General features: G+C 51.9%; 1 protein-coding gene and 1 long non-coding RNA gene across 3 annotated transcripts in view; one reads left to right on the forward strand and one right to left on the reverse strand.

Moving 5' to 3' along the window:
* MYH16 (myosin heavy chain 16) overlaps positions 1 to 26,046 on the forward strand; it is a 53,294-nt gene that overhangs the window by 19,772 nt on the left and 7,476 nt on the right. For both annotated transcript variants that reach the window (XM_024745399.1, XM_024745400.1), the window contains exons 17-36: positions 456 to 573; positions 1,762 to 1,882; positions 5,186 to 5,322; positions 6,680 to 6,761; positions 8,892 to 9,065; positions 10,732 to 10,959; positions 11,975 to 12,079; positions 14,481 to 14,567; positions 14,788 to 14,933; positions 16,292 to 16,382; positions 16,821 to 16,877; positions 17,537 to 17,623; positions 17,913 to 18,158; positions 19,042 to 19,159; positions 20,431 to 20,558; positions 20,933 to 21,129; positions 22,668 to 22,800; positions 23,835 to 24,051; positions 25,184 to 25,320; positions 25,413 to 25,516. In XM_024745399.1, the coding sequence (XP_024601167.1) occupies positions 456 to 573; positions 1,762 to 1,882; positions 5,186 to 5,322; positions 6,680 to 6,761; positions 8,892 to 9,065; positions 10,732 to 10,959; positions 11,975 to 12,079; positions 14,481 to 14,567; positions 14,788 to 14,933; positions 16,292 to 16,382; positions 16,821 to 16,877; positions 17,537 to 17,623; positions 17,913 to 18,158; positions 19,042 to 19,159; positions 20,431 to 20,558; positions 20,933 to 21,129; positions 22,668 to 22,800; positions 23,835 to 24,051; positions 25,184 to 25,320; positions 25,413 to 25,516 (2,713 nt within the window). The remainder of the gene's footprint in view (positions 1 to 455; positions 574 to 1,761; positions 1,883 to 5,185; positions 5,323 to 6,679; positions 6,762 to 8,891; positions 9,066 to 10,731; positions 10,960 to 11,974; positions 12,080 to 14,480; positions 14,568 to 14,787; positions 14,934 to 16,291; positions 16,383 to 16,820; positions 16,878 to 17,536; positions 17,624 to 17,912; positions 18,159 to 19,041; positions 19,160 to 20,430; positions 20,559 to 20,932; positions 21,130 to 22,667; positions 22,801 to 23,834; positions 24,052 to 25,183; positions 25,321 to 25,412; positions 25,517 to 26,046) is intronic.
* On the reverse strand, positions 520 to 16,238 carry LOC112399939 (uncharacterized). Its single transcript, XR_003003338.1, has 4 exons — positions 15,839 to 16,238; positions 14,309 to 14,495; positions 14,091 to 14,182; positions 520 to 660 (listed from the first exon to the last, which is right to left on the reverse strand). It is a non-coding gene; the product is annotated as an uncharacterized LOC112399939 (long non-coding RNA).

Genomic DNA, 26,046 nt, shown 5'->3' on the forward strand with positions numbered 1-26,046 from the left:
CTCCGGACGCGCAGGCTCAGCGGCCATGGCTCACGGGCACAGCCGCTCCGCGGCACGTGGGATCCTCCCGGACCGGGGCACGAACCCGCGTCCCCTGCATCAGCAGGCGGACTCCCAACCACTGCGCCACCAGGGAAGCCCTAAGTCCACTTTTTAATCACCAGGAATGACTGGGGTAAAACGGGGCATTGAAAGAACCTCCAACAGTGAATCATCCAAACAGCATGTTCTAGCTACTTTGTAAAGCAGAGTGGTGCCCACCTAGGCAGAAGTCACACTCAGGAGAGCCTTTGGGCCTTGGCTGAATTGTGGGGGACCTGGGACACCCTAGGCAGTGACTGGAGGAGATTAGGGTTGAAGACCTGGATATTCAGTTCAGCCTCCTTGAGTGGCAAGGAGTGGCCTAGGGTACCCTAGGGTAGTGACTCCCCACCCTGCACCCTCCCTCTTGGCAGGTGTGGTGGACGCCCACCTGATCATGCACCAGCTGGCTTGCAATGGAGTCCTGGAAGGCATCCGTATTTGCAGGAAGGGCTTCCCAAACAGGCTGCAGTACCCAGAGTTCAAACAGAGGTGAGTGGTGTCTTCCCGATACCTTGAGTACAGTTCTCGGTCTCCAGGGGTTGACTCTTGATAAGTGTAGTTCCATTGGAGCAGACACTATGGGTACAGTGATGGACACTATCTCACTGTCTACTTCAGTACACAATGGCCCAACTTTGAATAGCCAGCACCTGCATTTCTTTGCCCGAGGGCTCTCTCTGGCTGCTAGAGCCTGCTTTGCTACTTGGCAGGCTGAAAGTATCAGGAATTAATGCTTCCCCAGGAGCAGCCCTCGACGAATGACTAAGGACACTTGGCATATAAATGCTTCAGCTCCCTCACCCTGATGATGGGCTAACTGTGAGGCATGTTCTATACTGGCTCTCAGACAGCTGTGTGTTGGTAAATGTTTAACAATGGGTCCTCCAAGTTAAAATTAAAAAAAAAAATAATAAGAAGCCCTGATTTGTAATATCTTCCGATTTCCATGGTATAAATACTCCCACCATGGCTGACTTCAAGCTACCAATATGACATCACTGAATGCAGGGTTGGGGAGAGATGCACACAGGCACTTGTGAGCCAGGGGGAGCTGTTCCAAGCACACAAGGGTCCCCCAGCAGCCTGAAGCCCCAGTTACCTGTTCTGATAACTGGCTTGATAACATGCCTTTTGCTGGCCTCCCTGACCCACTCCCCAACTCTGCCACCTCTCAGATAAACTACTTGCACTTGAATCCTGGTCTCAAGGTCTGATTCTGGGGGAACCCAAACTGAGACCTCCACCTGAGAGGTTAATTTACTTCGACCCCTTCCCTAATTGCTAGAACATAGGACCACAGATTGATGGAGCAAGAAGGGTCACTAGAGGTCATCTTGTCCAAGCCCTCTGAAGTTCCTAGCTGGGGAAGGACTAAGGGAGCTACTGGCAGGTCAGGAAAAGAAGCAGTTCTCCCATGTCTGGAGGAAAAGATGAAGAAGGAAAGATTTTGGTACCTTCATTTCTAAGACCATCTCCCCACTGAACTTCCAACCCACACCGACATCTACTCCCCAGCATCTCCTGTCAGTCCCCTCCCTCTGCCTGCCATGGGCCTCTGCAAAACAAGTCTAATCCCTGATTTGAAGGCCATCTCACAGGTCGATGATAACTGTGAGGGTAGACTTCCTGGGCTGCCAACTTGGGGATGATGGGGACTGCCATCGTCTCTCCCGACAGGTATCAAGTGCTGAACCCCAGCGTGATTTCTCAGGGGTTCGTGGACAACAAGAAGGCCTCAGAGCTGCTGCTCGGGAGCATCGACTTGGATGTGAATGAATACAAAATCGGACACACCAAGGTAGGGTCTTCCCACTCAGGCTTGTCCCAAGAAGGTGGGTGTCAGGGTGTGAATTCCAGCTCAGCCGTAGACCAGGTGGTCAAGCCCCTCAGCTGCTGAGAGCCTCTGTGCCCTCTTCTGAAAAATCAGGGCTGGTAAAGCCAATCTCACAGGATTGAGAGTAGCGTGCGTGAGAACCCAGCTCAGACAGAGAGGTACTCAATAAACAGGAGAATATTAGGACTGCATGGGCCACAGATTTCTCAGAATAAAAGCAGCCGATCGGAATCAAGGTCCTGGACTGGACCGGGGCACCACGGTACGTGTGTGGGTGAGGTCCGGGGGTGAAGCACCCTAATCCCAGCCCACCCACACCACGAGTCCCAGCCCTGAGTTGGCAGGCGAGTCAGGGTTGACTCAGACCGAGCGGCTGCCTGATCCTGACTCATGGGGCCCATGTCTGTCCCACTTCCTGGTCCCGCAGAGTCCTGTCAGGATTGTAAGGGCCAGGCTGATGGTGGGAGGTGCCCATCGACACCTGCCGAACCAGACTGCACCCTAACGTGACAGTCAGGGTGATGCAAGAGGGGCCCTGGCTTTGCCTCAGACTCGGAGCCTGCTGCCGTGCAGCATGGAGTGGGTCACTTGACCGTCCTAGTCTCGTGGGGGGCATAGGCAGGCCCAGCTTCTCCGTGGGCCTGGTGTGGCACAATGCCCAGGGAAGCTCCCAGCTGCATGTACATCCAACACGTACGGAGTGCCTCCTGCGTGCCAGGCACAGTTCTAGGCTTAGGGATATGCAGGTGGACAGAACAGAAAGAGTCCCTAGCTCCCTACAGCTTGCTTTGTAGCCATTGGTGTTAGCAGGATTGTAATACTGCCTTCAAACCTGCCAGAACCATTAGCTTTGGCCTCCTGCACCACTGAGACGTGCTGTGTGGAGATAAATTGACTTATGGGAACTCTCAGGCTTTGTCACAGAATCACTGAATACCTGAGCTGGAGAGAACCTCAGAGACCAGCTCCTTCCCCCACCCCACCTTTGATGGGTGGGAAACTTAAGAAAGCCTGGAGAAGACATAGAGGTGACATGCCCAATTTCACAGAACTAGGCAGGACAGGGCAGGCCTCAGGCCCCTCGTCATGGGATCAGGGATGTCATGTGACTTGTATCTGACACAGCTACCCCTGGGCAGACAGACTGATCTTGCTGTTGTTCAAGGGTTGCATGGGGCACCTCAGGTCCAGGTAAAGGCCTGGGGCTGCTGGGGACTGCTCTGCTCCCCGGTGCCAGGCAGGCTCTGGCGGCAGGGGCAGAACAGAGAACAGAATGACTTCGCCTGTACACTGTGTCCCCATCCCTGGCTTTGGCTCACGTGGGCTTTCCCCACCAGCCACATGCTTGCCTCACTGCTCCTCAAAGACCAAACCTCAACCACAATTAATCTGGAAATATCAAGCCCAATGTCTCTACCCTACGATTGGTGGGGAGAGGGCAGAGGGAAGAAGCATCCCTTTCCATCCTTTCCCTGTCAGTATCCAAGCATCCACATCTTTATATTCATCTGGGGACTCTAATCCCTGCCCCCACGTGTAGAATCAGAGATTCCCAGCGCTGAAAGGACTTGGGGTCCTGCACTCCCACTGGACAGGAGACGAGACCACGTTCCCCCAAAGGAGAGTGACTTAACCAAGGTGCCCTAGCACATCCAAAGCAGGTTGAGGCCAGGTGTGGGTCTCCTGATTCCTTCTATACTTCCAGAAGTTTCTATCATGTCCTATTAGAAGCCTATAAAAATATGGTGCATTATAAAACACACTGATAAAGCGATCACCCATAAGCCCACTTAAAAACCCAGAACTTCATCTTTGCATCTCTTTCCTCTCCTTCCTCCCAACCCCAAGGAATAACCTTTGTCCTGAATGTTAACTGTACCCTTGCCTTTTCAAAAAGTTTTTGTTTTTTTTTTTTTCAAAAACAGTTTTATCACATATGCACATAGCCCAAGGTTTGCCTGGTTTTGAGCTTCATGAAAGTATCACACTTGATATACTCTTATCTGACATGCTTTTGTCACTTAATCATGTTTCTAAGATTCATCCTTGTTGGCTGGTATGTGACGTTTGTTCATGGTCACAGCCGTATCATAGGACTTCTGATGGCCATGCCACACCTGTCCTGTCTCCTGTCCTTGGAAATTGGATTGCTCCTTCTTTTCTCAGTTACCAACAATGCTGCTATCAACATCCTCACACATGGCCCTATGCAAGAATTTCTCTAGAACGAAGTTTTCAACTTTGGCTGTACATGAGAATCACCTAGACTGAGGGTGGGGGCAGAGAGGTTGGAACACCGATGCCTGAGCTCCCCACCCCAGAAACTGTTTGAAGTCACCTGTGCCCAGGCAACGGCATCTTTCCAAAGCCCTCCAGGTGGGGGTGATGTGCAGCCAGGGTTGAGATACACACTGAGGGAGTGACAACCAATTTCCAAAACTGTACTTACTCACCACCCACCCCCTCGTTGATTCACATACTTGCCAACACTTGTTTTATCAGAAGTCTTCAGTGTTGCAGGTTGCGGGGGAGGGGGAGTGGTATCTTGTGACCTTAATTCGCATTGCCCTGAGGTTGGGTGTTTCTGGCCCTTTCTAACGTGCATTGCAAAGCTGTTCTTCTTTTCCTGGGGACGAGTCCCACTCATAGAACAGAGCCGGATGCCTGAAATTGTGCACCACTGGGAAAACTCTGTCCCCCTTCTAGAAAGTCAACTCCCCCTGCTGAACCACTATCCCCTCTTCCCACTCCCATATCACATGGGACCATGACTGTCCCAAGGCTGCTTTGCATAGTGGTAAAAAGGAAGGCCCGTTGGCACCCTGCTGCCAGGCAGTCACCATAGGTAGCAGTGAAGATCCAAACGATCTATCACATTTTACTCAGAGCTTCACAGTTTGCAGAAGCACTTTCCCTGTTATCTCATTTAATTTTTATAGCAACCCTCTAAGAGAGGGATCAACAACCCCATTTCACAGATGAGGCACTGAGGCCCTAAGATGTGAGGAGGCATGTCCAAGGTGACCCAGCTAGTAACTGCAAGGCCAGGACTAGAGCCCACTGGAGTGTCCAAGAGCGAGAGGAAATAGATGCTGAAGCTGGCATGCCCTGCCGTGCAGATGTCCAGGCCAGGGCCAGCTGTTTCCCAGGGTCTCTGAACTCTGAAGGACCCGTCGGAACTTCTTGTTCTTTCATTGTGAAATCCCCGCTAAGCAGCTGCTTTGGTGACAGAGGGGCTATTCTCAGATCCATGTGTCTTTCCCCCAGGTGTTCTTCCGAGCAGGCGTCCTGGCCAAGCTCGAGGACATGCGGGACGAGCGTCTGGCCAAGATCATGACAATGCTTCAGTGTCGGCTCCGGGGTTTCCTCATGAGGGTTGAGTTCAAGAAGATGCTGGAACGAAGGTAGCACCAGTGGGGCAGGCCCACTGAAGCCACACCATCCACATGGAATGACCAGGGACCCCTCCACACACACAGTGCTCAGCTCCACCAGTGACACTGGGCAGTGAGATAGGGAGGGTGCCAATGTCTTTGTTGTCCCAAAGAACCCTCTTTGGGGCCTGTGTGGGTTTCCTGGGGCTGCCATTAGCGAAGTACTACAAACCAGGTGCCTTAAAATAGAAATTTATTTTCCCATGATTCTGGAGGCCAGGAGTCTGAAATTAAGGTGTTGGCAGGCAAGCTCCCTCCAAAGCCTCGAGAGGAGAAGCCTGTCTTGCCTCTTCCAGTCCTGGTAGCCCCAGGCACTCCTTGGCTTGTGGCTGCATCTCTCCAATCTCTGCCTCTGTCCTCACAAGGTCTTCTTCTGTGTCTGTCTTCACATGGTCTTCCTTTTTTTTATAAGGACACCAGTCATCTTGGGTTAGGGGCCCCCCACTATTCCAATATGACCTCATCTTAAACTAAGTTAATTCCATCTGCAAAGACTCTTATTTCCAAATAAGATCACATTCACAGGTTCTGGGGGTTAGGACTTCAGCGTATCTTTTCAGAGGGGACACAATTCAACTCCTAACAGGGACCACCTAATATAAACCCTTCTCTTTACAGTCACTTTCACAGCCTTCCCCTTACGTGATCCATACGAAGATGCTGTGAGAGGGATGTGGTAGGATCAGCACCCCCATTTTACATGTGTGGAAACTGAGATCAGAGGGGTTAAGGTACTGGGCCAGGTCCATGCAGAAAGAGTCAGGATTAGAAGCCAGAAATCCTTGTCCCAAATCGCTGCCCTCAGAATTGTGCTCCTCAGCCATCTCCCTAAAATGGTCATTAGAAAATGGCTCTGGCTGCCCTGGCTGCCCTGTGGTTGACTCTGGCTCTTGTGGTCATAGTATTAGTAATAGTAACAGTAATGAATAAATAATAACAGTAATGAAGTCCTGATATCCACCAGCAGGGCCCCTGTGACCCCGGCCAAAGGCAGGGACACCAGTTAGGGGCTGAGTGGTGGGACTCAGTGCACAGAAGATCCTCAGTAAATGACAGTTGAAGGAAGCTGTCAGGGACAAGGAGGGCTGATTCCAGAGACCGCAGACTGATGGGATTTGGAGACTAACGGATGATTTCCATGATTTCCGGTGAGGGAGCAGAAGGAGGGAAATGCAGGAAGAAATGAGCTCAACCCTGAGCTGTCCGGGAGGAGCTGGTTCCATCAGGGAGGCCAGTCTCCCGTCCCCCACCCCACCCCCCATGCCTTCATTTTAACCCATGCAACGCTGGATTCTTCCCTTCTTTTTTTTTTTTTTTTTTTTTTCAGAATTGGCCTGAAGGTCATCCAGCGGAACACACGCAAGTTCCTGGAGCTGCGTTTCTGGGGCTGGTGGAAGCTCTACAACAAGGTGAGGACTGAGGGGCCGCAGTCCTGGGCGGAGGGGCCTCCTGGGGATGGGAGGCCGCGGGATGCTGCAGGGACAGTCTGAAAATGAGGGCACCTTGGAGGAAGAGTGTAGCCTCCTTCCAGGAGGGGGCTGAATCCTCCCTGAGAAAAACGATAGTGTGTCTTCCCACCTTTCAACTCATCTCTCAAAATAAAACCCACTTAGGATGCAGAGAGCCCCCTCCCCACAAAAGGGCTTGGTGCACAGTGCCTCACCCCTGGGCATGTCAGAGCATCTCAACTCCTTCAGCGAAGTCCTGGACTTTAGGAAATCATGGGATCCGACCTCTCCTTTCCCAGGCTGTTCTGAGGCAGCAGTGGGGGTGAGTGAGTCAGCCAGGAGGGGAGGCTGCAGGCGCCCAAGCAACCAGTCCACCCTCAGCAAATGCAGGAGGCCACGAACCAACCTACTGCATGAGGCTCCAGTGGCGCTGGGGCATGGCGTCCCACCTGGGGTCCCTGTTACAAGGAAGCACGGCACTGGACCCGGGGGCAGGGCTGCCGCATTCAGGGGGTCGGAGGGCAGTGTTGTCTTGAGGGGCGGGGTGTTCAGGGCAGCTACGTGGAGGGTTGTCACAGGCTCCAGGTCATCTTAGGGGGCCCTGAGCCCCCGACAACTCAAGCAGAAGCTTCTCTCCCCTCCCCATAGGGAAGAACTTTCTAACAATCCATGCTGACCACAAATTGAAAGGGAGGGATAGTAAGTTCTGCATCCCCAGCGGTACCCATGCACAGGCCGGCCCACTGGAGGGCCTGAGACGGCAGAGGGATCTAAACAAAAATTTCTCAAATTTAGTCAGTATGGCACTTTCCCCACCTGTTCTATGACTGACCTTCTTTCTTTACATCAACTCAGTTTTTTATTTCGAAATTTTTATTTTAAAAGGAAACTTCACATCCTTACCTCTCTCATCCTAAGCAAACGTTATGCATAAAACTGTGGATTTCACGAGTTCTTTTCATTTTTAAAAATTATTATTTTTCAAAATCATGTATTAAACTATTACTTTTCAAAATTATTTTTAAAGTAACCATGTAACAATGAAAATCAAAAGGTTTCCGTGCAAAGGTTGAATCCATCTCACCTGCCCCCTCAGTGTATATATTACCCTTTGGGAAGCCCCAGACCAACGGCCTTTAAAATTCCTTCCAAGCCAGACATAAGTGACCACAGATGACAAGGAGACAGAGCCTAGAAACTTCTCTGCTCTTTACCAGAAAGTAAAACTTCACCAATTAAACATAGCGGAGCAAGATCCTGTTCCAATAAGTAAAAACATAAAATTAAGTTAAAATCCTTTACTCTTAGTGTGTTAAGTGAGCTCTAATCTTATTTAACTAAGTCAGATAAGCTGAATCAATGGAAAAAAACACCTTGGGGGAGGCTTTCACTGGATAAAAAGTGTAACACAGTTGCAAGTGCTACTTACTATCACCTTTTTTTTTTTTGGCGGTTCGCGGGCCTCTCACTGTTGTGGCCTCTCCCGTTGCGGAGCACAGGCTCCAGACGCGCAGGCTCAGCGGCCATGGCTCACAGGCCCAGCCGCTCCACAGCATGTAGGATCCTCCCGGACCGGGGCACGAATCCGTGTCCCCTGCATCGGCAGGCGGACTCTCAACCACTGCGCCACCAGGGAAGCCCACTATCACCTTTTTATGCAAATTTTGCACTGCGGTATCCCAGATCCCCACAGACCAGGCTGGCGATGACAGGTTCATCTGTCATCTTCAAAGAGAGGTGATTCCTTCTCCCCAATCCATGGTGTTTGCGCTCCCGAATAATGTATCCATAGATCAGGAAATATCCCGAGGGCCTGTCCTGCCGGCTCTGCTTGGTGCTGTAGAGACACGGAGGGCAGGAGGGAGATGGGGAGGGGCAGAGGGCAGGGCTCGTGGTCTAGCAGGGCAGAGGACCCAATGGACCCAGGCACTCTTGCAGGATGGGAAGTGCCAAATGCACAGAGAGGTCCAGACACGTGCTGTGGGTGCAGAAGAGGAGCGACTATTCCTGGCTGAAGGCAAAGCAGCCCACCACCTAGCCCCCTGGCAAAGCCCATCTCCCTAACACTCTGCAGTGTTGCTCGCCACCCAGGTCAAGCCACTCCTGAATGTGGCTCGGCAAGAGGAGGAGATGAAGGCCAAGGAGGAGGAGCTGAGGAACGCCACGGCCAAGACGCAGGAGCTGCTAGACAAGATCAAGGATCTGGAGGAGAAGATGGCCACGCTCAGCCAGGAGAAGAATGACCTCACCATCCAGCTGCAGGCAGTATGTGGGGCCCTGGGGGCGGCGGCAGGAGCTGGGGGCCTTGGCAAGAGTCAGACCCACAGAAGGAGGGAGAGTGGCCTTCTAAGAAGCTGTGTCCTTCCAGACGCTGGGGAATTCCCAGCCTTCTCTTTCTTTCATTGCCATGTCATTCTGGACCCAACTACCAAAAAGTCTCCATCAAATTCCTGTTCGCCCACAGCAGCAGGCTGAGCACACACACATACAGTACATGCTGGGCCTGGGGGATCGTCCAGACATGGGGGCCACGAGATGGTGGGAGGAGCACCTCTGGGGTGAGCCTGGCTCCCTGGGGACCTAGGGAACTTGCCCTCTTTTCTCTGCTTCCTTTTCCTCGCCCATCAAGTGCAAACACAGAGGGGAGAACATATGACCTAGTTTCTGTGGGGAGCCTGACTCCCAATACGATGAGCAGATTCACTGCCGTGACCCTTCTGGTTTACAAGGGTCCTTCCTTCTCTGATTCGAGCTTCACAACCACCTCATAAGACGCCCGATTTTCATGTGTATCTTCAGGGTAGGAAACTCCACTTGACCGACCTTTAGAGATTTGATCAAGGTTGCAAGCCGGTCAGTAGAAGACCCACAACTGGGAGGGGTCCAGTCCCATCTTGGTCATTCCTGCTCTGTCACAGCCATGTCTCCTCAGCCGAGAGAGTGTCAGCCACTTGCATTAGCTATCCATTTTCCCCAAGCTGTCTCTGACATCTTTTCTCCCATCCTTTCCACCCCCCCGAGAAGTTGCTCAGGCTAGGACCCTCGTTTTATGTTTGGGGAGGCTGAGGCCGAGCGTGACTACAAGGATAAAAGAATCTTCCGGTTATAGAAGTGCCACATGCGCTCCATCCCTTTATGCCTTACGATGATCATTTCCCTTATTTTGCAGAGAATTGAATTTCAGTAAATTTATGCCACGAACCGAAAGTCATCTAGCTGGTCTGGTCTTCTGACTCCATGGCCAGTTGTTGTCTTACACCACTGACCCCATCTCAGGGAGACCCCAGTGGACACCCCGCTTGTCCCTCCTCTGCCACTTACTGCCTGTGTGACTTTTGACAACTCCGCCCCCTCTGCATATCGGTTCCCTCATCTCTGAACCCTAGCTTATAGATGACACCTGTCTGGCTTGCTTCTCAGTGTTGTTATAAGGAGAAACCAGGGACGGGAAATGGGTTTGTTAACACGGAAGTGCTAAATCAATGCTGGGAGTTATTTGGGTGGACATGCCCCTCCACGTTGGCGGATGCAAGCACAGGCCCACATGGGATCAGTGGATGAGGTGGCAGAGCCTGAACGGACAGAGGCGTCCTGCCTGAGTGGCCCGGGCTTCTCCTAGGCCACTGCTAACGCCTTAAGGTGAATCTGATCACCTGGGATCTCGTTAAAAAGCAGATTCAGATGAACAGGTCACAGGTGGGGCCTGAGATTTTGCATTCTAACCGGCTCACAGGTGATGCTGCTGCTGCTGGTCTGGGGACCACACTCCTGGACGAGCCTTCGTCACCAAGAAGCTCAGAGATAGCCAGCCCCTGTCCAGCCTCCAGGACACGTTTGTTGGGGGCCCATCAGCCCGAGGCCTATCCATCAGCACGTTCCCCTGCAGGTGCCCGGCCCCTGCCCTTGACCAATACTCTCTTTCTTCCACCAGGAACAAGAGAACCTGATAGATGCGGAGGAGCGCCTGACCCAGATGATGAAGACCAAGATGGAGCTGGAGAGCCAGATCTCTGACATGCGGGAGAGGCTGGAGGAGGAGGAGGGCACATCGGCCTCGCTGAGCGCCACCAAGCGCAAGCTGGAGGGAGAGCTCAGTGACCTCAAGCGGGACCTGGAGGGCATGGAGACCACGCTGGCCAAGATGGAGAAGGAGAAGCAGGTGGGGAGGCCCCTGGGCCAGACCCTGCTCCTCCCAGGGCCAGGGAACCCCCAGCCCGCTGCCCTGCAGGGGCCACACCCAGAGCCCATACAGCTATGCTGCCCGGGACCCGAGCCACCAGCCACATGCAGCTATTTTAACTTAATTCAGTACAATTTCAAGTCGTTCCTCGGTCAACCTGGCTGCATATGGAGGGCTCAGTAGCCGCTCGCAGCAAGTGCTACGATGTCGGATAGAGCAGACAGAGCACATGTCCATTGTTTGGACAGAGCAGCTGACTCAGGGGGCTGAGAGCTGTTCCCCTCGTGGGGACGCGCAGGCCTGGCTGGTTCTCCTCGTGCCTGGGATTCCTGGGCGTCTGCCTGGCCTTCTGCCCACTCAGCCTCAGCATCCCTGGGGCCCCTCACAGAACATCCTTCTGCAGCACCATGTCCACCCCTCCCCCTTCCCAGAGGAAGCAACCATATTGTAAGGTGGGGTCACCTTTAGCTGTTGGATTTCTGCCCAAAGAAGCAGCTGCTGCCCTTCCAAGTGGCTCCCTGACTCCTGGTACCGTCTGGCTCGCCCTTGGTCTCAGGCCCCCTTCCTATCTCACAGTGGGTGGGGTCCCCGAGCAGGGGGAGGTGGATGCTGCCTAAGCCGGGGCATCTGCAGCTTTGATGTGCACTCGAACCACAGGGACCTCAATAAGACGCAGGCTCTGGGCCAGCAGGTCCTGCGGGGCCCAGGGGCTATATTTCCAACACAGTCCCCAGCGAAGGCACGGCTGCCGTCCAAGGACCAGGCTCTGAGTAGCCAAGGCCTGACGGTGTTCTCTCTGCCCCCTCACCCCCAAGATTCTGACTTGGTTGGCTGGGCTGTGCCCTGGGCATCGGTATCTCTTAGGCTCCCAGGTGGCTCTGGGGAACAGCCAAGCTGAGAACCCTCTCTCGGGGCAAGTACTCTCCTCCCCTTCTCCCCCTGAGGGTGTTCCCAGCCTTAAAGTCCAGCTTCTCCCCTGCCGCCCCATCTCCAGGCCCTGGATCACAAGGTCCGCACCCTGACTGGGGACCTCTCGCTTCGAGAAGACTCTATCGCCAAGCTCCAGAAGGAGAAGAGGGCCCTGGAGGAGCTGCACCAGGTAGGCACCAGCCACTTCTCCTCTTGGCGAAGCAAATGGAGCTCGGAGACAGGAGACCCTCATTCGAATCCTGGCTTTGCCGCCCATCAGCTGGGGCCCTTGGGGAAGTCACAGTGTCTCCCTACATCACAATGCCCTCATCAGTGAAGTGGACACAGTCACTTGCTACCTTCCTTCCAGGTTTGTTAAGTGGGGTGAACATATCATTTATCACCCAAACTAGGACAGGTTTCAGAGTGAAAGGGGACAGCAGGCATGTGTCAGAATGGTCCAGGCACACTGGGAGGGATGCTCCCAGAGTCATAAGGATGAAGTGGGCGTATGGAAGTGCCCGGTGAGCTCTAAAGCACCAGGGAACCCTGATTCGTTGCGGCAACAACAGGCATGAGTTCCTGAGGTCATGGGGAGCCCACCCGACTGTTTCAGTTGCTCCTGAGTGTGGAGCCAACTCTGACCACCCAACAGTGCTGACCATGGCGTGGAGCACCTCCTGGCCTAGACACAGGTGCCGGGAGCAAATTGAAGCCCAGAACTAGACAGTGGACCCTCATCCCTGTGTTTGCTGACATCATGAATCTACAATATGTCCCCCGAGCACATTTCTCTGTCGTCTCTGGAAACACCTCCCCTTAGACTGTGACTCTCCATCGTATCAAACCCAGAACCCCCTGTTATAGCAAATATGCTCAGTTCTCATTATTCGGGGTAGCGATGTTCTATAGAGTCATTGAATTAGCAAATACTGAACCTTCGCTCTCGGGGAAATACAGGGTTATCTTCCTGTGAGCCTCTAGTCACAGCGTTTTCGTCAACCCATCAATACATCATACATATGATGGTGATCAATACATTATCTTGTTTTATGTGTGTTTCTGTTGAAAAACACCTTATTTAGTACATATTGTTTTTTGGGTTTTCTCGTTTTGTTTTTCTTGCGGTACGCGGGCCTCTCACTGTTGTGGCCTCTCCCATTGCGGAGCATAGGCTTCGGATGCGCAGGCTCAGCGGCCATGGCTCATGGGCCCAGCCACTCCGCGGCATGTGGGATCTTCCCGGACTGGAACACGAACCTGTGTCCCCTGAATCGGCAGGCAGACTCTCAACCACTGCGCCACCAGGGAAGCCCCAGAACATATTGTTGATACCTTGACATTGAACTCACAGTCAACAGCCCCTGTATCTCAGGCCTGAATGAAGCTCATCCAACACATAGATTTTCTCTGCAAGGCACATCACAGCCTTCTTGCGTCAGGAATGCCAGACAGCACTGCAGAACTGTGCTTCGTGCCATTGTAAGCAGTGAAATCACCAACAAAGAGCACTGACATGTAGAAAACGTGCCACTACATAGACTGGGAAAAGCACACGTGTTTGCAGTCTGAGACGAACCAAGGAGACGGAGCATCATTTATCCGACCTCAGCTGGGAACATGCCCCGCTTCACATGTCCACGAATGACCACGAAAGCACCATGAGTATTGATTTGGAGATTACAAATAAATTTTAGCGAGTAGGTAAACCGGCAAATAGATAATTCACAGATAATGAAGATCAACTGTATTTTGGAACGCCCTCTTACTATCCTGAATTGAAAATTATAATAATGTAACTAATATATAACTTCAGAAAAATCAAGAGAGTGCCCTTCCATATAAAAGGAGAAATGAATGAAAGTAATTTGTAATAAATAATGGGGCTGTCAAAGTGTAAAAGCTCAGGCAGATCTAGGAGGGCTGCCTGCCCAAGCCCGTCTTTGACAGCTGTAGACGGGCACCCGAGGGTGTGTTGGTGACTCAGGTAGCCAAGTGTGGTTGCTACCAGTGATGCAATTTTACAAAACAGTGAATAATTCTCAGGGAGATTTTAACAACAAGAAGTAAATCTTCTCTTAGTTTCCATGGTAGATCATTCTTTAAAATTGTAGTGTATACTAAATGAAAAAAATGTTGAGTTATGTGCGAAGAGGTACTAGGTTCTAGGTTCAGAAAAGTATAAATAGTTGTTTACTTACGTGAATGGCTGAATGGGACAGCAAGTGTGTGAAATACAGAATTATTCTTCATGGCACCCATTATCCAGAGCAAGGCCAGATGTCCAGCGTCCCTGGAAGCACCCACAAAGTACCAGTGAGGCCCCCAATCACTGTGACAACCAAAAGCACCGCACCCCCCAAATTTCCTATATGCCCCGTGGAGAACCAGAGCCCCCAAAAGACCCCTAGGGGCCCACCTGTGGCTGACGGGTGATCAGTGTACCGTGGCCTCACCCACCACCCAGGAGCAGGTGCTCTGTAACTGATCACTGACATCATCAACTCAGCTCGGAAGTGATGACAGAGAACCAGATCTGTTCAGCTGCTCCCGCCTGCCTCACAGGACACACAGTGTATCTTTCCTTCCAGAAAACCCTTGATGACCTGCAAGCCGAGGAGGACAAGGTGAACCATCTGACCAAGAACAACAGCAAGCTTAGCACCCAGATCCATGAGGTAATGCCCCGTCGTTGGGTCTGATTCTATAGCTCGACGGTCAGGTCTGTCCCAGGTCACAGGGACCTCAGATACATTTTGGGAAACTGGGAAGTGAGGCCCTTTCTGATGCCACAGCTAAGGAACCAGGCCCAGTCTGGTTCTTTATTGCATTCTGGCCTCAGACAACCCTGCCCCCCCACACACACCCTACTTTCTTTTGTATTTTTTGTCTCCACAGCTGGAGGATAACTGGGAACAGGAAAAGAAAATCCGGGCGGAAGTGGAAAAAGCTCGCCGGAAAGCTGAGAGTGACTTGAAGATGACCATTGACAATCTCAATGAGATGGAGCGGTCCAAGCTAGATCTCGAGGAGGTGGTGAAAAAGTACGCAGTCTTTCATTTTGCCCGTAGCAGTGTTAGCAATATCTAACACTTCCTGGATGGCACCCGGCGCCAGGCACTCTGCTGAGGGCTTCATGTGTATCAGTGCATGTCCCCTGAACCTGCTCTGTACCAGGCACTGTGCTCAGCTCGGAGGATTAGGGAGGGAGGAGCAGGTGCTTCCCTGTTCTCAGGGAGTTCCCAGCCTCACACAGGGCCTGCTGGGCACTGGGAAGGACACAGGTACTAAGCAATGCACCCACCCCAGAGGTCAGGGAGTCTTTGCAGAAACCTGAAAATTGGGCTCTCAAAGATCACAAAGAGTTGAGGGGATATGTTAGCAATATCACCCTGGTAATAACATGGAGCACATGTGGGGTGGAGAAAGCAGGAAGACAACTACTGCAATCGTCCAAGCATAAACCGGAACTGAGTAAGAGGCTGAAGGGATGGAGATAAGGAGGCAGGTAAGGAAAGCTTTTAGGGGGCAGAATTTGGACAATGCATCTTTTTAAAAAATATTTATTTATTTATTTATTTAATTATATGGTTGCACCGGGTCTTAGTTGTGACAGGTGGGCTCCTTAGTTGTGGCACATGGTCTCCTTAGTTGTGGTATGCAAACTCTTAGTTGCAGCATGCATGTGGGATCTAGTTCCCCCAGCAGGGATCAAACCCAGGCCGCCTGCATTGGAAGCACAGAGTCTCATCCACTGTGCCACCAGGGAAGTCCCCTGGACAACGCATCTTTGAAGTACATTTTGCTAGGGCAATTCTAAAGTACCACAGGCTGCCAAGAGGGCGTGTGCAGCTAAATCTGCATCTCAGCACATTTCTTGGGAGGCACACCCAGAAGGTGCGGGTGACCCTGCCCATCCTCCCCACCTGCTTGGTCTCTGGCATCTTACCTCTCACACGTGGCTCTTGACACGTGGAACTCACATCAGGAGACAGCCTTTTGCAGAAAGATTTTGGAGGAACGTTTTCCCTAAAAAGGCCAAGCATCTGTGTGATTCTGGAGCCCCTAGACTGTAAGCTGCACCAGAGCAGTGACTTCTGTCCGTTTTGTTCACTGATGTGTCCCTGGAACCCCAGACAATGTCTGGCACCAGGAGGGACTCAATAAATTGAAGGCGAATTAATAAATGCACAAGTGAATGAATGAGTGAGTGAAAAACCAGTGGAGCAAATCCTGGGGCTCTGCAGGGCGACTCATCTGTAGGGTGAGAAGGCCAGGGGTCAGGGCTGAGTGGGTCTCAGCAGGGTCAAGGTCTCCCCCGGCAGCCCCAGCTCCATTCCCGTGCCAGCTTGCTGGTCTAGCCTCAGAGCTTTTCCTCAGGAGGTCAAACCTTCTCTTGCAGGAGAGATATGGAAATCAATTCTGTCAACTCTAAATATGAGGATGAGCAGTCTCTGAATTCCACGCTGCAGCGGAAACTAAAGGAACACCAGGTCTGTCTGTGCGGGATGGAGGAGACCCAGATCCTCTTTTGAAATGCACTGGCCTGCACCTTTGCTCACATCAGCTGATCTGCTGCTGCCACAGAGTCCTCAGAGACTGACTGATGTCCACCTCATGCTGGGATAAATTCCAAGTCCCCACAGTGGCCACAGGGCCCTCCACAATAGCCCCTGCTCCCTCCCTGGCTTGTCACCCACCATTCCGTTCAGCCCCTCTGGCCCCTTGCGGGGTCTCACACACCCCAGCCTCCCTCCTGCCTCAGGACCATTGCACACACTCTCTGTGGCCCGCTTCCCTCTGCTTTTGACAGCGTCCCCCATACACTTAGCTGCCTTCCATCATTTTCATTCTAAAAGGCCAGTGGGTGGGTCTCTAACTTCACCCAGGAGAGAGAAATGCCCCGCTCTGTCTGCCTTTTTGCCTGCTAGGCCCGAATCGAGGAGCTGGAGGAAGAGCTGGAGGCTGAGAGGGCAATGAGAGCCAAGGTAAGTGAGATGCGTCTACGCTTCCTCCCTCCTTTCCTGAGGCAAAGGACCCAGTGAAGCCACAATCCAACAACGAGCAGAAACTCCTGTTGAGAAACCAGTAGGGAGGAGGATGGGGTTCCGGTTGGAAAAGACTTGTTGTTTCTTGAGCACCTACTGTGTGCCAGGCACTGTGCTACACGTGCCCATTAATGACAACGTAAGAGGCACAGATGCTCTTTGTTGTGCGGTCCAAGGAGAGTGGGCAGTGTTAGCCTGGGGACTGGAAGACTGCATTCAACAGGCTGAGGCGGGGAGGAGTTTCTAGGCAAAGGGAACCAAATAGCACTTATGTGCACAGGTACAAAGGTGTGAAAGGAAGAGCCAGGAGTGGAGGAAGGCTTGAGGGCAGGGATCCTGTAGGGAGATGGATCGTAACACACCTAACTCCAGCTTCAGCCCAGCTGGGCTGGGTGGCAGGATGGGCACTAAGGCCCCCCCAGTGCAGGGAAGAGGACAGACAGCATCCTCTGCTGAGTGTGGGGGGGTGACGGGCAGAGTGCAGAGCTCCCCAAGCACAGGCCCCTGGCCTCACAGACGCCACGTGGTGATCACAATCCTTACCAGAGAAACAGGGGTTCTTGGACGGCCAAGGTCAGTGTCATCCCATCTCCCCCCAGGTGGAGAAACAACGCAGTGACCTGTCCCGAGACCTCGAAGACCTCAGTGACAGGCTGGAAGAGGCTGGGGGAGCCACATCTGCTCAGGTACCATCCTCGGGGTGTCCAGGAACCCCAATTCCTGCCTGCCTGCCTGCATGGAGAAACAAATGCTGGACGATGAGCAGGGGGATAAGGACCAGTTAGTTCCTGCCGAATTCCTGGGGCTCCCTTGAGGAGAAACCAATCAATGATAAAGGATAGGCAAGAGGGGGCTGGTTCAGTCCACTTTCTTCTGGGGCTCCTCGGTTCAGTGGATGCAGGTGGGATTTGGACTGAATGCCCCAGGGAGGCCAGCACCGGCCAGCCCGCAAGCCCTTCTTCTGCTCCACCCCAGATCGAGCAGAACCGCAAGCGGGAGGCCGAGCTGCTGAAGCTGCGGCGGGAGCTGGAGGAGGCGGCCCTGCAGAGCGAGGCAGCGGCCTCCACACTGCGCAAGAAGCACACAGACTCCATGGCCGAGCTGACCGAGCACGTGGAGAACCTGCAGAGGGTCAAGTCCAAGCTGGAGAAGGACAAGCAGGTCATGAAGGCCGAGATCGACGACCTCAACGCCAGCGTGGAGACCATACAGAAGTCCAAGGTGAGGGGGGACACCCCGCAGAGCCTTCACGAATAATATCCCCCGAGTCCCCCGACAGGCCCGAGGTCCATTCTAGATGCTGTGAAGGGAACCAAGATGGACCCGTCACAGACCCCACTGGCTGTGTGTATAACCTCGGCCAAGGTGCACAACCTAACCGTGCCTCGGTTTCCCCATCTGTAAAATGGGGAATAATGATAATCCCCACCTCATAGTGCTGTTGTTAGGGCTACGACAGTTCCTGGCACGTAAGAAAAGCTCAATACATGTGAGCTATTAGGATCATCATGACATTAGTATGACTATATCCTCCAGGAGTTGGAGACTTAGTAGGAGAAACAATCATCGCCACAATGAAAAAGTGATATGTGGCAAGAAAGAAAATTAAGTACGATTAAAGTAAAATTAAGCCAGTCAACATGCATTTATCCAGCCCCTGCCACAGGAAGAGTCTTCTTGTGACACAAGGGAAGTGGCGGGTGGTGCTCCAAAGGTGAGCAGGGATGATGCTTTGGGGGTCCAGGTCCCAGCCAACTAGTGTCTCCAAACTTCAGACACTCACGAGGCATCTTCGTAGTTCCTGTTTTATCTGCAGACGCCTGCTCTAATGCTGGTGTTTTTCCTTAAATTAACTGGCTCCCGGCATTTTCCTATCGAGTGAGGTCAGCAGGGGCCCGGAAGTGAGGGGCTGTGTGCCAACCCAAAGGCTCTGGGCTTACGTTGATAGAAAATGGTGAGCCGCTGGAGGTTTCTGAGACAGGGATGTTCTAGAAGGATGAGGTAGGTGGCCTGGGAGGCTGCACTAGGGCAGCGCAGCTGGGAAGCAAGGCGGGCCTGGCCTGGTCCTCCCCATTTCCCCACTGGGTTCGTTCTCCCTGAGCAGATGAATGCCGAGGCCCACGTTCGAAAGCTGGAAGATAACTTATCAGAGGCCAATGCCAAGGTGGCTGAGCTGGAGCGGAACCAGGCGGAAATCAACGCCATCAGGACCCGCCTCCAAGGTGAGCTCTCCCCTCCCCACAGCTTCCTAAGGAACAGTGCATGGAAAGGAGTGGGGATCCTCAAGGAAACTGAAAGAGTACCTGGGTGCCCTCCCAGAGCTTCCTTGACCTTGGAAAATCCACATCCCACATCCCCTGTGACTAGACGAGAAGATTTTCTTCCTCCCACTGAGTGCTCCAAGTAACATCTTTACAGTGTAAAACAGGGAACACTGTCCAAAACGTTTTCCTATCAGTTCTCTCAGCCACCCCGTGAGGTCAGCAGGAGGAGCAGCAATACCGACAAAACACAATTTTCAAACATTTTCAAACATGACCTGCCTACTAACGTAAAGCGAACACGTGTCACTAATGAGGGAACCAGAAAAATGGGAGAACTGCCTTTGAAAAGCACCTGAGGGGGCCGAGATTTACACAGCCAGTCGGGAAAGGAATGTTTCAGTAACTCTGCTGAGTTAGATGCAAAACCGGTTCATGTCCTATGCGGCAATAATACTGCAACCTCTAGGTTTGATTTGGGGTTTTTTCTACCAGAAGAAATTCTCTGCATCTCTAGGTCAAAAATAATTTGCAACTCATCAATATGCAAGTTAACGTCTGACTTCGCAGAGTCCGGGCTCTAAAGAGGGGTCAACAGTTAAGTCAAGCAAAGGTGCATTTCCTTCGAGAAGTTAACGCTCCTGAGGCGCACCAGTTAGACAACACTCTCGTTTGACACCAGAGAACCTCCTTTGGCCTTACTTTCCACATTCTGAATACTTTTTAAAATCAATATCCCCATTTGATGGATAAGAAGAGTGAAACTCAGTGAGGTGAAGTGACTTGCCCATGGTCACAAAACCAAAGATACAGGGCAGAACTCTTGCTGGTTCTCTGGCTCATGCACCTTCTCCTGGCCTCTGGCTCCGGAGAGCAGTCTACAAATGACAGGAGTGTAGGTTCTGGGACCGTGACAAATGCATTTTTTTTCAAAGTAAACACTCTCCGCCCGACTGTTTTCTCCAAACTTCTTTGCTGTATCTCCTGCCAGGGGCTTCGCTATCTGAAGCCGCTTATCCCATGCAAATCACCTGGATGGTGGCGACCCTTGAGCACTTGCTCCCCTCCTGGGCCCACTAGATTTGGGCAGCTGATGTGGTGGTCGCCCTGCTCCCCATTCCAGCTCAGCTGGCCAAGCCACTATACTGATGGGCACTTTGGGAGCAAGGCTTAGGATCTGGCAGGGGAGCTAGTTCTTCACCCAACGCTTCTCCCGTTCCCTTCTCGCCCAGCTGAAAACAGTGAACTGAGCCGGGAATATGAAGAATCCCAGAGCCGGCTTAATCAGATCCTGAGGATAAAGACGTCCCTGACGTCACAGGTGGACGATTACAAGAGGCAGCTGGACGAAGAGTCCAAGGTTGGTTTGGGGGTGAGGTAGGGGGTGACAGAGCTGCCTCCTTGAAGAAAGTCATATGTTATGAAGATGTAGAAGGAACATGAAAAATATTTGATTCCACTGCAAGTAAAAGAGTTAACAACAAAACCAGAGTACACTATATGTGCAACTAAATGAAATTAACGGAATTACGTATCCTTGTGGATAGTAATTGGAAGAAATCAAGGAAAGTTAAACCCTGGTGGTTTGGGTTGTAGACTCCTGTGTCTCCCCGACCGCCCCCCGCCCTGCCTTTACCCCGCTGTACTGTTGATCCAACGTCGTGTATCTCTAAGTGATGGCCCTGGGTGCCACAGAGGCTGGGGGGCCCTGACAGGCTGGTCTGGTCACCGCAGTCCCGCAGCACGGCCGTGGTGAGTCTTGCCAACACCAAGCACGACCTGGACCTGCTGAAGGAGCAGCTGGAGGAGGAGCAGGGAGGCAAGTCGGAGCTGCAGCGCCTTGTGTCCAAACTCAACACTGAGGTGACCACCTGGAGGACCAAGTATGAGACGGACGCCATCCAGAGGACCGAGGAGCTGGAGGAGACCAAGTGAGCGTCACCCTGCGCCAGAAGGGCCGGGGAGGCCAGCGGGTTGGCGGGTGGGTGCAAGGTGGGGGTCTGAGCACCACAGCCACAGCTGACGCCAGGGCCACACCCAGGAGAGGGCAGTTCAGGGGCTCCTCTTAAAGGGGGGAACGAGTGTCAGGACAGGGAGCCCACTTCGTGCCCTCACCAGGTCACGCACTGCATGCCCCACTGCTTTCAGCTTCCCTCTTCAAGGGCTCTCTTACCTACATCTTCTGCCCAGAAATGCTCAGGCTCCCTGCAGGGAAGTCAGGATGGTGGGGGGGCGGGATCTGCCTCCAGGCAGGGCTTCTCTGCCTCTGAAGTGCTCAGAAAGCTTCCATGGGCCTGGTGGGACTGGGGTGAGGCCCCTCGGTGATGCTGAGAGGACACGGGCCACACTCCGTGGCAGAGGTCCCCCCTCGGCCAGTTCCCCAGCTCTGTGGCGAATGCCCTCAAGTCCTTTGAGCTTTCTTCCTTCACAAACTAGAGACACAAACGCTCTGCTTGACGGGCCTGAGGAAACAAGAGTGGACACATGAACGTGGCTCAGAGCTGCCCTCTTGCACAAGAGGCTGGCGTGGGTGCCCGTGGGCCAGGGCACCCAGGGAAGGCCTGCGTGTGAGCCCCTGGTGCCAGGCAGGGAGGGAACCCCAGCCTGCCACTGGTGCCTTCCATCCACTGGAATTTGTGGTGACAGCATAAGCGCAGTGCCTTCCAGCTGACATCAATCTTTATCTGGCACTCTTTATTCGCTGAGCCTACACCTGCCTTCCTGCAGCTCCACCTCCTGCCCTCCAGCCCTTTTCTAATATTTTCTATTGAGAGTTACGGGGGCTGCCTGGTCCCACCCCAGGCTCTCACTCCGAGCTAAACCTCAATTTCAAACCCTCCCCTCTCTCTGCCTGGAACCTCTTCCCCAGACACCCACAGGGTCCTGGCCTTTGCACATGTGTCCCCTCCCTGCTTTATTTTCCCATAGTGCTTATGTCACTTTGTTGTGTTTTCTGTCCCCCCTCTAGAACAGAAGTTTTTTTTTATATAATTAATTGTTTATTTATTTTAGGCTGGGTTTATTTATTTTAGGCTGGGTTCAGTCTTCATTGCAGTGGCTTCTCTTGTTGACGAGCACAGGCTCAGTAGTAGCAGCACATGGACTTAGTTGCTCCACGGCATGTGGGATCTTCCTAGACCAGGGCTCGAACCCATGTCCCCTGAGTTGGCAGGCGGATTCTTAACCACTGTGCCACCAGGGAAGCCCCTAGAACAGAAGTTTTGAGGGCAGGGATCTTAGTCTGTTTTATTCACTGAGGTTTCCCTAATGCCTAGAATAGGACTTGGCACTGAGTAGAAACAATGAATATTTGTGGAATGGATGACTGGACACTGGTTGCTCTGTGCCAAACACCCCTGTTTTTATCTGCATCTTTTCCATTGTGACACCAGAGCTCAGCGCCATGCTGGGCTCCCCTGCGCGTGGGTGCCTATGTTTCCTTGATGGCCTCTCTTGCTCTCATCCACAGGAGAAAACTGGCCGCCAGGCTCCAGGAGGCAGAAGAGACGGCTGAAGCCGCCCAGGCCCGAGCCGCCTCCCTCGAGAAAAACAAACAGAGACTCCAGGCAGAAGTTGAGGACCTCACCATCGACTTGGAGAAGGTCAGAGGGCCAAATGCTCCAAGGCTGACCATTTGCTGGGTCCAACAGCCCACGGGAAGCTGGATGAGACTGTCACATGTTGGGTTAGCAAGAAGGAACAGGTGGCCCAAGAGGGTGGAGAACAGGGTTTGCAGTCAGGCCCACTGTTCACTGCTTGAACATGTGTCAACACGCTCATGACTCTGAGATCTTAACTCAACCAGCCACTATTTAAATAGGTCCGTGACAAGGATAAACTCAGTCCCGGGAAGTCCAGGAACCTATTGCCCCTGTTCCCCTTCCTCTTCTGCAAACCATGTTCCACACACTTTGTGTGGCTAAATATTCCCGTTTGCATCCCTAGTTCAGACTGATTCGCCAGTCTTTAGCAAAATTAAATAAGATTTCCACTGGCACACACCAACCCAGTCTTGGTCCAGATAAGGTCATAGCCATGTGAGAGGCTTTGGGGGGGAAAAGTCCTAAAACCCCAAGGTTTTTGCTCCCTCCAAATTAAGAAGTTAAGCAGAAAAAAAAAAAGAAGAAGAAATTAACAACGTCTAATATTGTGCAGCAGCAAATACACAGTTGCGGGGAGTTATGAAAAAGATGGAAGGACTGTGAGAATGATATCTAAGAATAATGAGCTTTGATGCACAAGAAAAATAATACCCACCCATCTCTGGGTTGGGCAATGATATATATTAGTATGTCATAGAGAAATACGTTATGGGGAGTTAGGTGAACGTCATAAATCTGGGAAGGCTGTTGTGGCCCAGATCCCTCCTTTTACACCTGAGGAAACCCTCACCTGGGAAGATAAGGTGGGCGGCCCAAGGTCACATGTCTAGTAGTAGATGTTTTGGAACCGAAACATAATTATTTCTGGACTCCCTATTCTGTGCTTGTGCCACAAATGTTGAATTCTATCCCCATTCGAAGAAGTCTGGGGTCACCAGAGTTACTGGAGAGGTAGAGGGAAGGAAGGAGGGGGCAGAAGGAGGGGAAAGGCACAGGAAAGGCAGACCCCTGACACCATCCCCTCCTTACCCCAGGCCAATGCCGCGGCCGCAGCCCTGGACAAGAAGCAGCGGGTCTTTGACAAGATGCTGGCTGAGTGGCAGCAGAAGTGCGAGGAGCTGCAGGTGGAGGTGGACACCTCCCAGAAGGAGTGCCGCATGTACATGACCGAGAGCTTCAAGATCAAGACCGTCTACGAGGAGTGCCTGGAGCACCTGGAGTCGGTGAAGAAGGAGAACAAGACCCTGCAGGGTGAGTCTGGGGGCAGGTGGACGGGCCTGCAGGGACGAGGACACAGCCGGACCCCCCCCTCTCCTGTCATGAGTCTGAGCACCCAGCGCATAGTAGGTGCACAATCAGTGTTTGCTGACTGGCTGGCAAGCACTTGGGCAAAGCATGTGGGCATTCAGCAGTATAACTTCAGGCAGGTGAGTTACCTACTTCTTCTGTGCCTCATCTGTAAAATGGGGAAATAATACTGCCTTCCGTGTAAGGCTGTTGCGATAATGAAATAAGATAAAAATGTCTTAAGTCTTCGCTCGGTAGAGTAGCTAGTCAAATAAGGGCTCAGGAGATTTTAGATATTGAGCCCTTCCATCTACCGTATGTAAATAATATGTGTATGCATATGTGTTTCTTACATATAGGAGTCTCAGGCTGGAATTTCATTCTGTTGGATATTGCTTGAAAAGTGTTGGTTATCTAATCTTGCCACATGAAATTAGTATTCTTTGTTTCTGTGGTTTTCCTAAACACAAACTCAGTGTTCAAGAGATGTCACTTTTTTCCGTTTTTGAAGAACTGTTTTGGGGTCCCTGTTCTGCTGAGCAGCAGAAATGAAAACTCAGCCAATGCAGGGTTTCCTCAATCTGGGCTGCCCCACCCTGCTTCCTCCCCAGGGTTGTATTTGAGTCCTGGCGGGGGCGGGGGGGTTGATGTAGCATCACTGCAATGGAGGGTAGAAAAAGATGGTCCTTGATTGTCCCCAAAGCTGCCCAAGGTCCTATGAGTCACTCCCAGAGGAGCTCTCTGCTTACAGGAGATAATCTTGAGAGTCAACTGTTTGAGGCCTCTGCTTTCTTAATTTCAGAAGTGTAAGTACTGAAGGACTTGGGCATAAAGTAAATACAAGTTAAAGATTGGGGAGGAAGAGCTGAACCAGATATAGGTTGACTGGACTAGGAGAGGAAGGAAAAGAGGAGGGGGGGGTTATGATCAGGTGCTGCTGAGGGTCCCTGCCTACCACCCCCTATCAGCTCCTGGTGCAGGTGAGAAAAGATAGAGGAATAATTGTGTCACATGCCATTACCCCGGGAAGCCGATAGTCCTCATGTTTCTTGTTAACAAAATATTCTTCTTGTTAACAAGAATATTCCTTTCTCAGAGGAGATAAAGGAACTGATTGATCAGCTGGGTGAGGGAGGACGGAGTATACATGAGCTGCAGAAAATGAAGAAAAAATTGGAGATTGAGAAGGAAGAACTCCAGGTGGCCCTGGAGGAAGCTGAGTCTTCCCTGGAGGTAACCATGTGGTCATCACATTGGGGGCTGGACTTTGGCCAGGGACCACACACCTGCTGGGCCAGGAAGACTGATGTTTACATTCCTGGCAGGTTGAAGGGAGCAAGGTGATTCGAATTCAGCTGGAACTGGCTCAGGTGAAAGCTGATATTGACCGGAGAATCCACGAGAAAGAAGAGGAATTTGAAGCTACGAGGTATGAGGCTGACGGGACAGGAGACTGAGTCTAGGTAGCATGATGGAGCAGAGTCCAGAAACCTGGGTCTCTGCCACATACCAGTCATGTGTGAGCTTGGGCAATTTAGGTGAGCCTCTCTGAACCTGTTTCCTCATCTGTGAAATGGTAATAATGATGGTACCTCATACTAATATGGCACTCTCTGGTGTGCACTTAGAAATATAGTACTTTAGTGATTCATCACAAAACCCCATGAGCTAATAACCCAATTCAAAAATGGGTAGTGAAGTAAATCAGAAGGAGAAAGATAAATACCACATGATATCACTTACATGTGGAATCTGAAATATACAAATGAACTTATTTACAAAACAGAAATAGACTCAGAGACATAGATAACAGACTTGTGGTTGCTAAGGGGGAGGGGAGGTGGGGGAGAGATGGATTGAGAGTTTGATATTAGCAGATGCAAACATACAGAATGGATAAACAAGGTCCTACTGTATAGCACAGGGAACTATAGTCAATATCCTGTAATAAACCATAAT

Source organism: Neophocaena asiaeorientalis, unplaced genomic scaffold (assembly GCF_003031525.2).
Source record: "Neophocaena asiaeorientalis asiaeorientalis breed wild unplaced genomic scaffold, Neophocaena_asiaeorientalis_V1.1 scaffold461, whole genome shotgun sequence".
Taxonomy (NCBI): domain Eukaryota; kingdom Metazoa; phylum Chordata; class Mammalia; order Artiodactyla; family Phocoenidae; genus Neophocaena; species Neophocaena asiaeorientalis.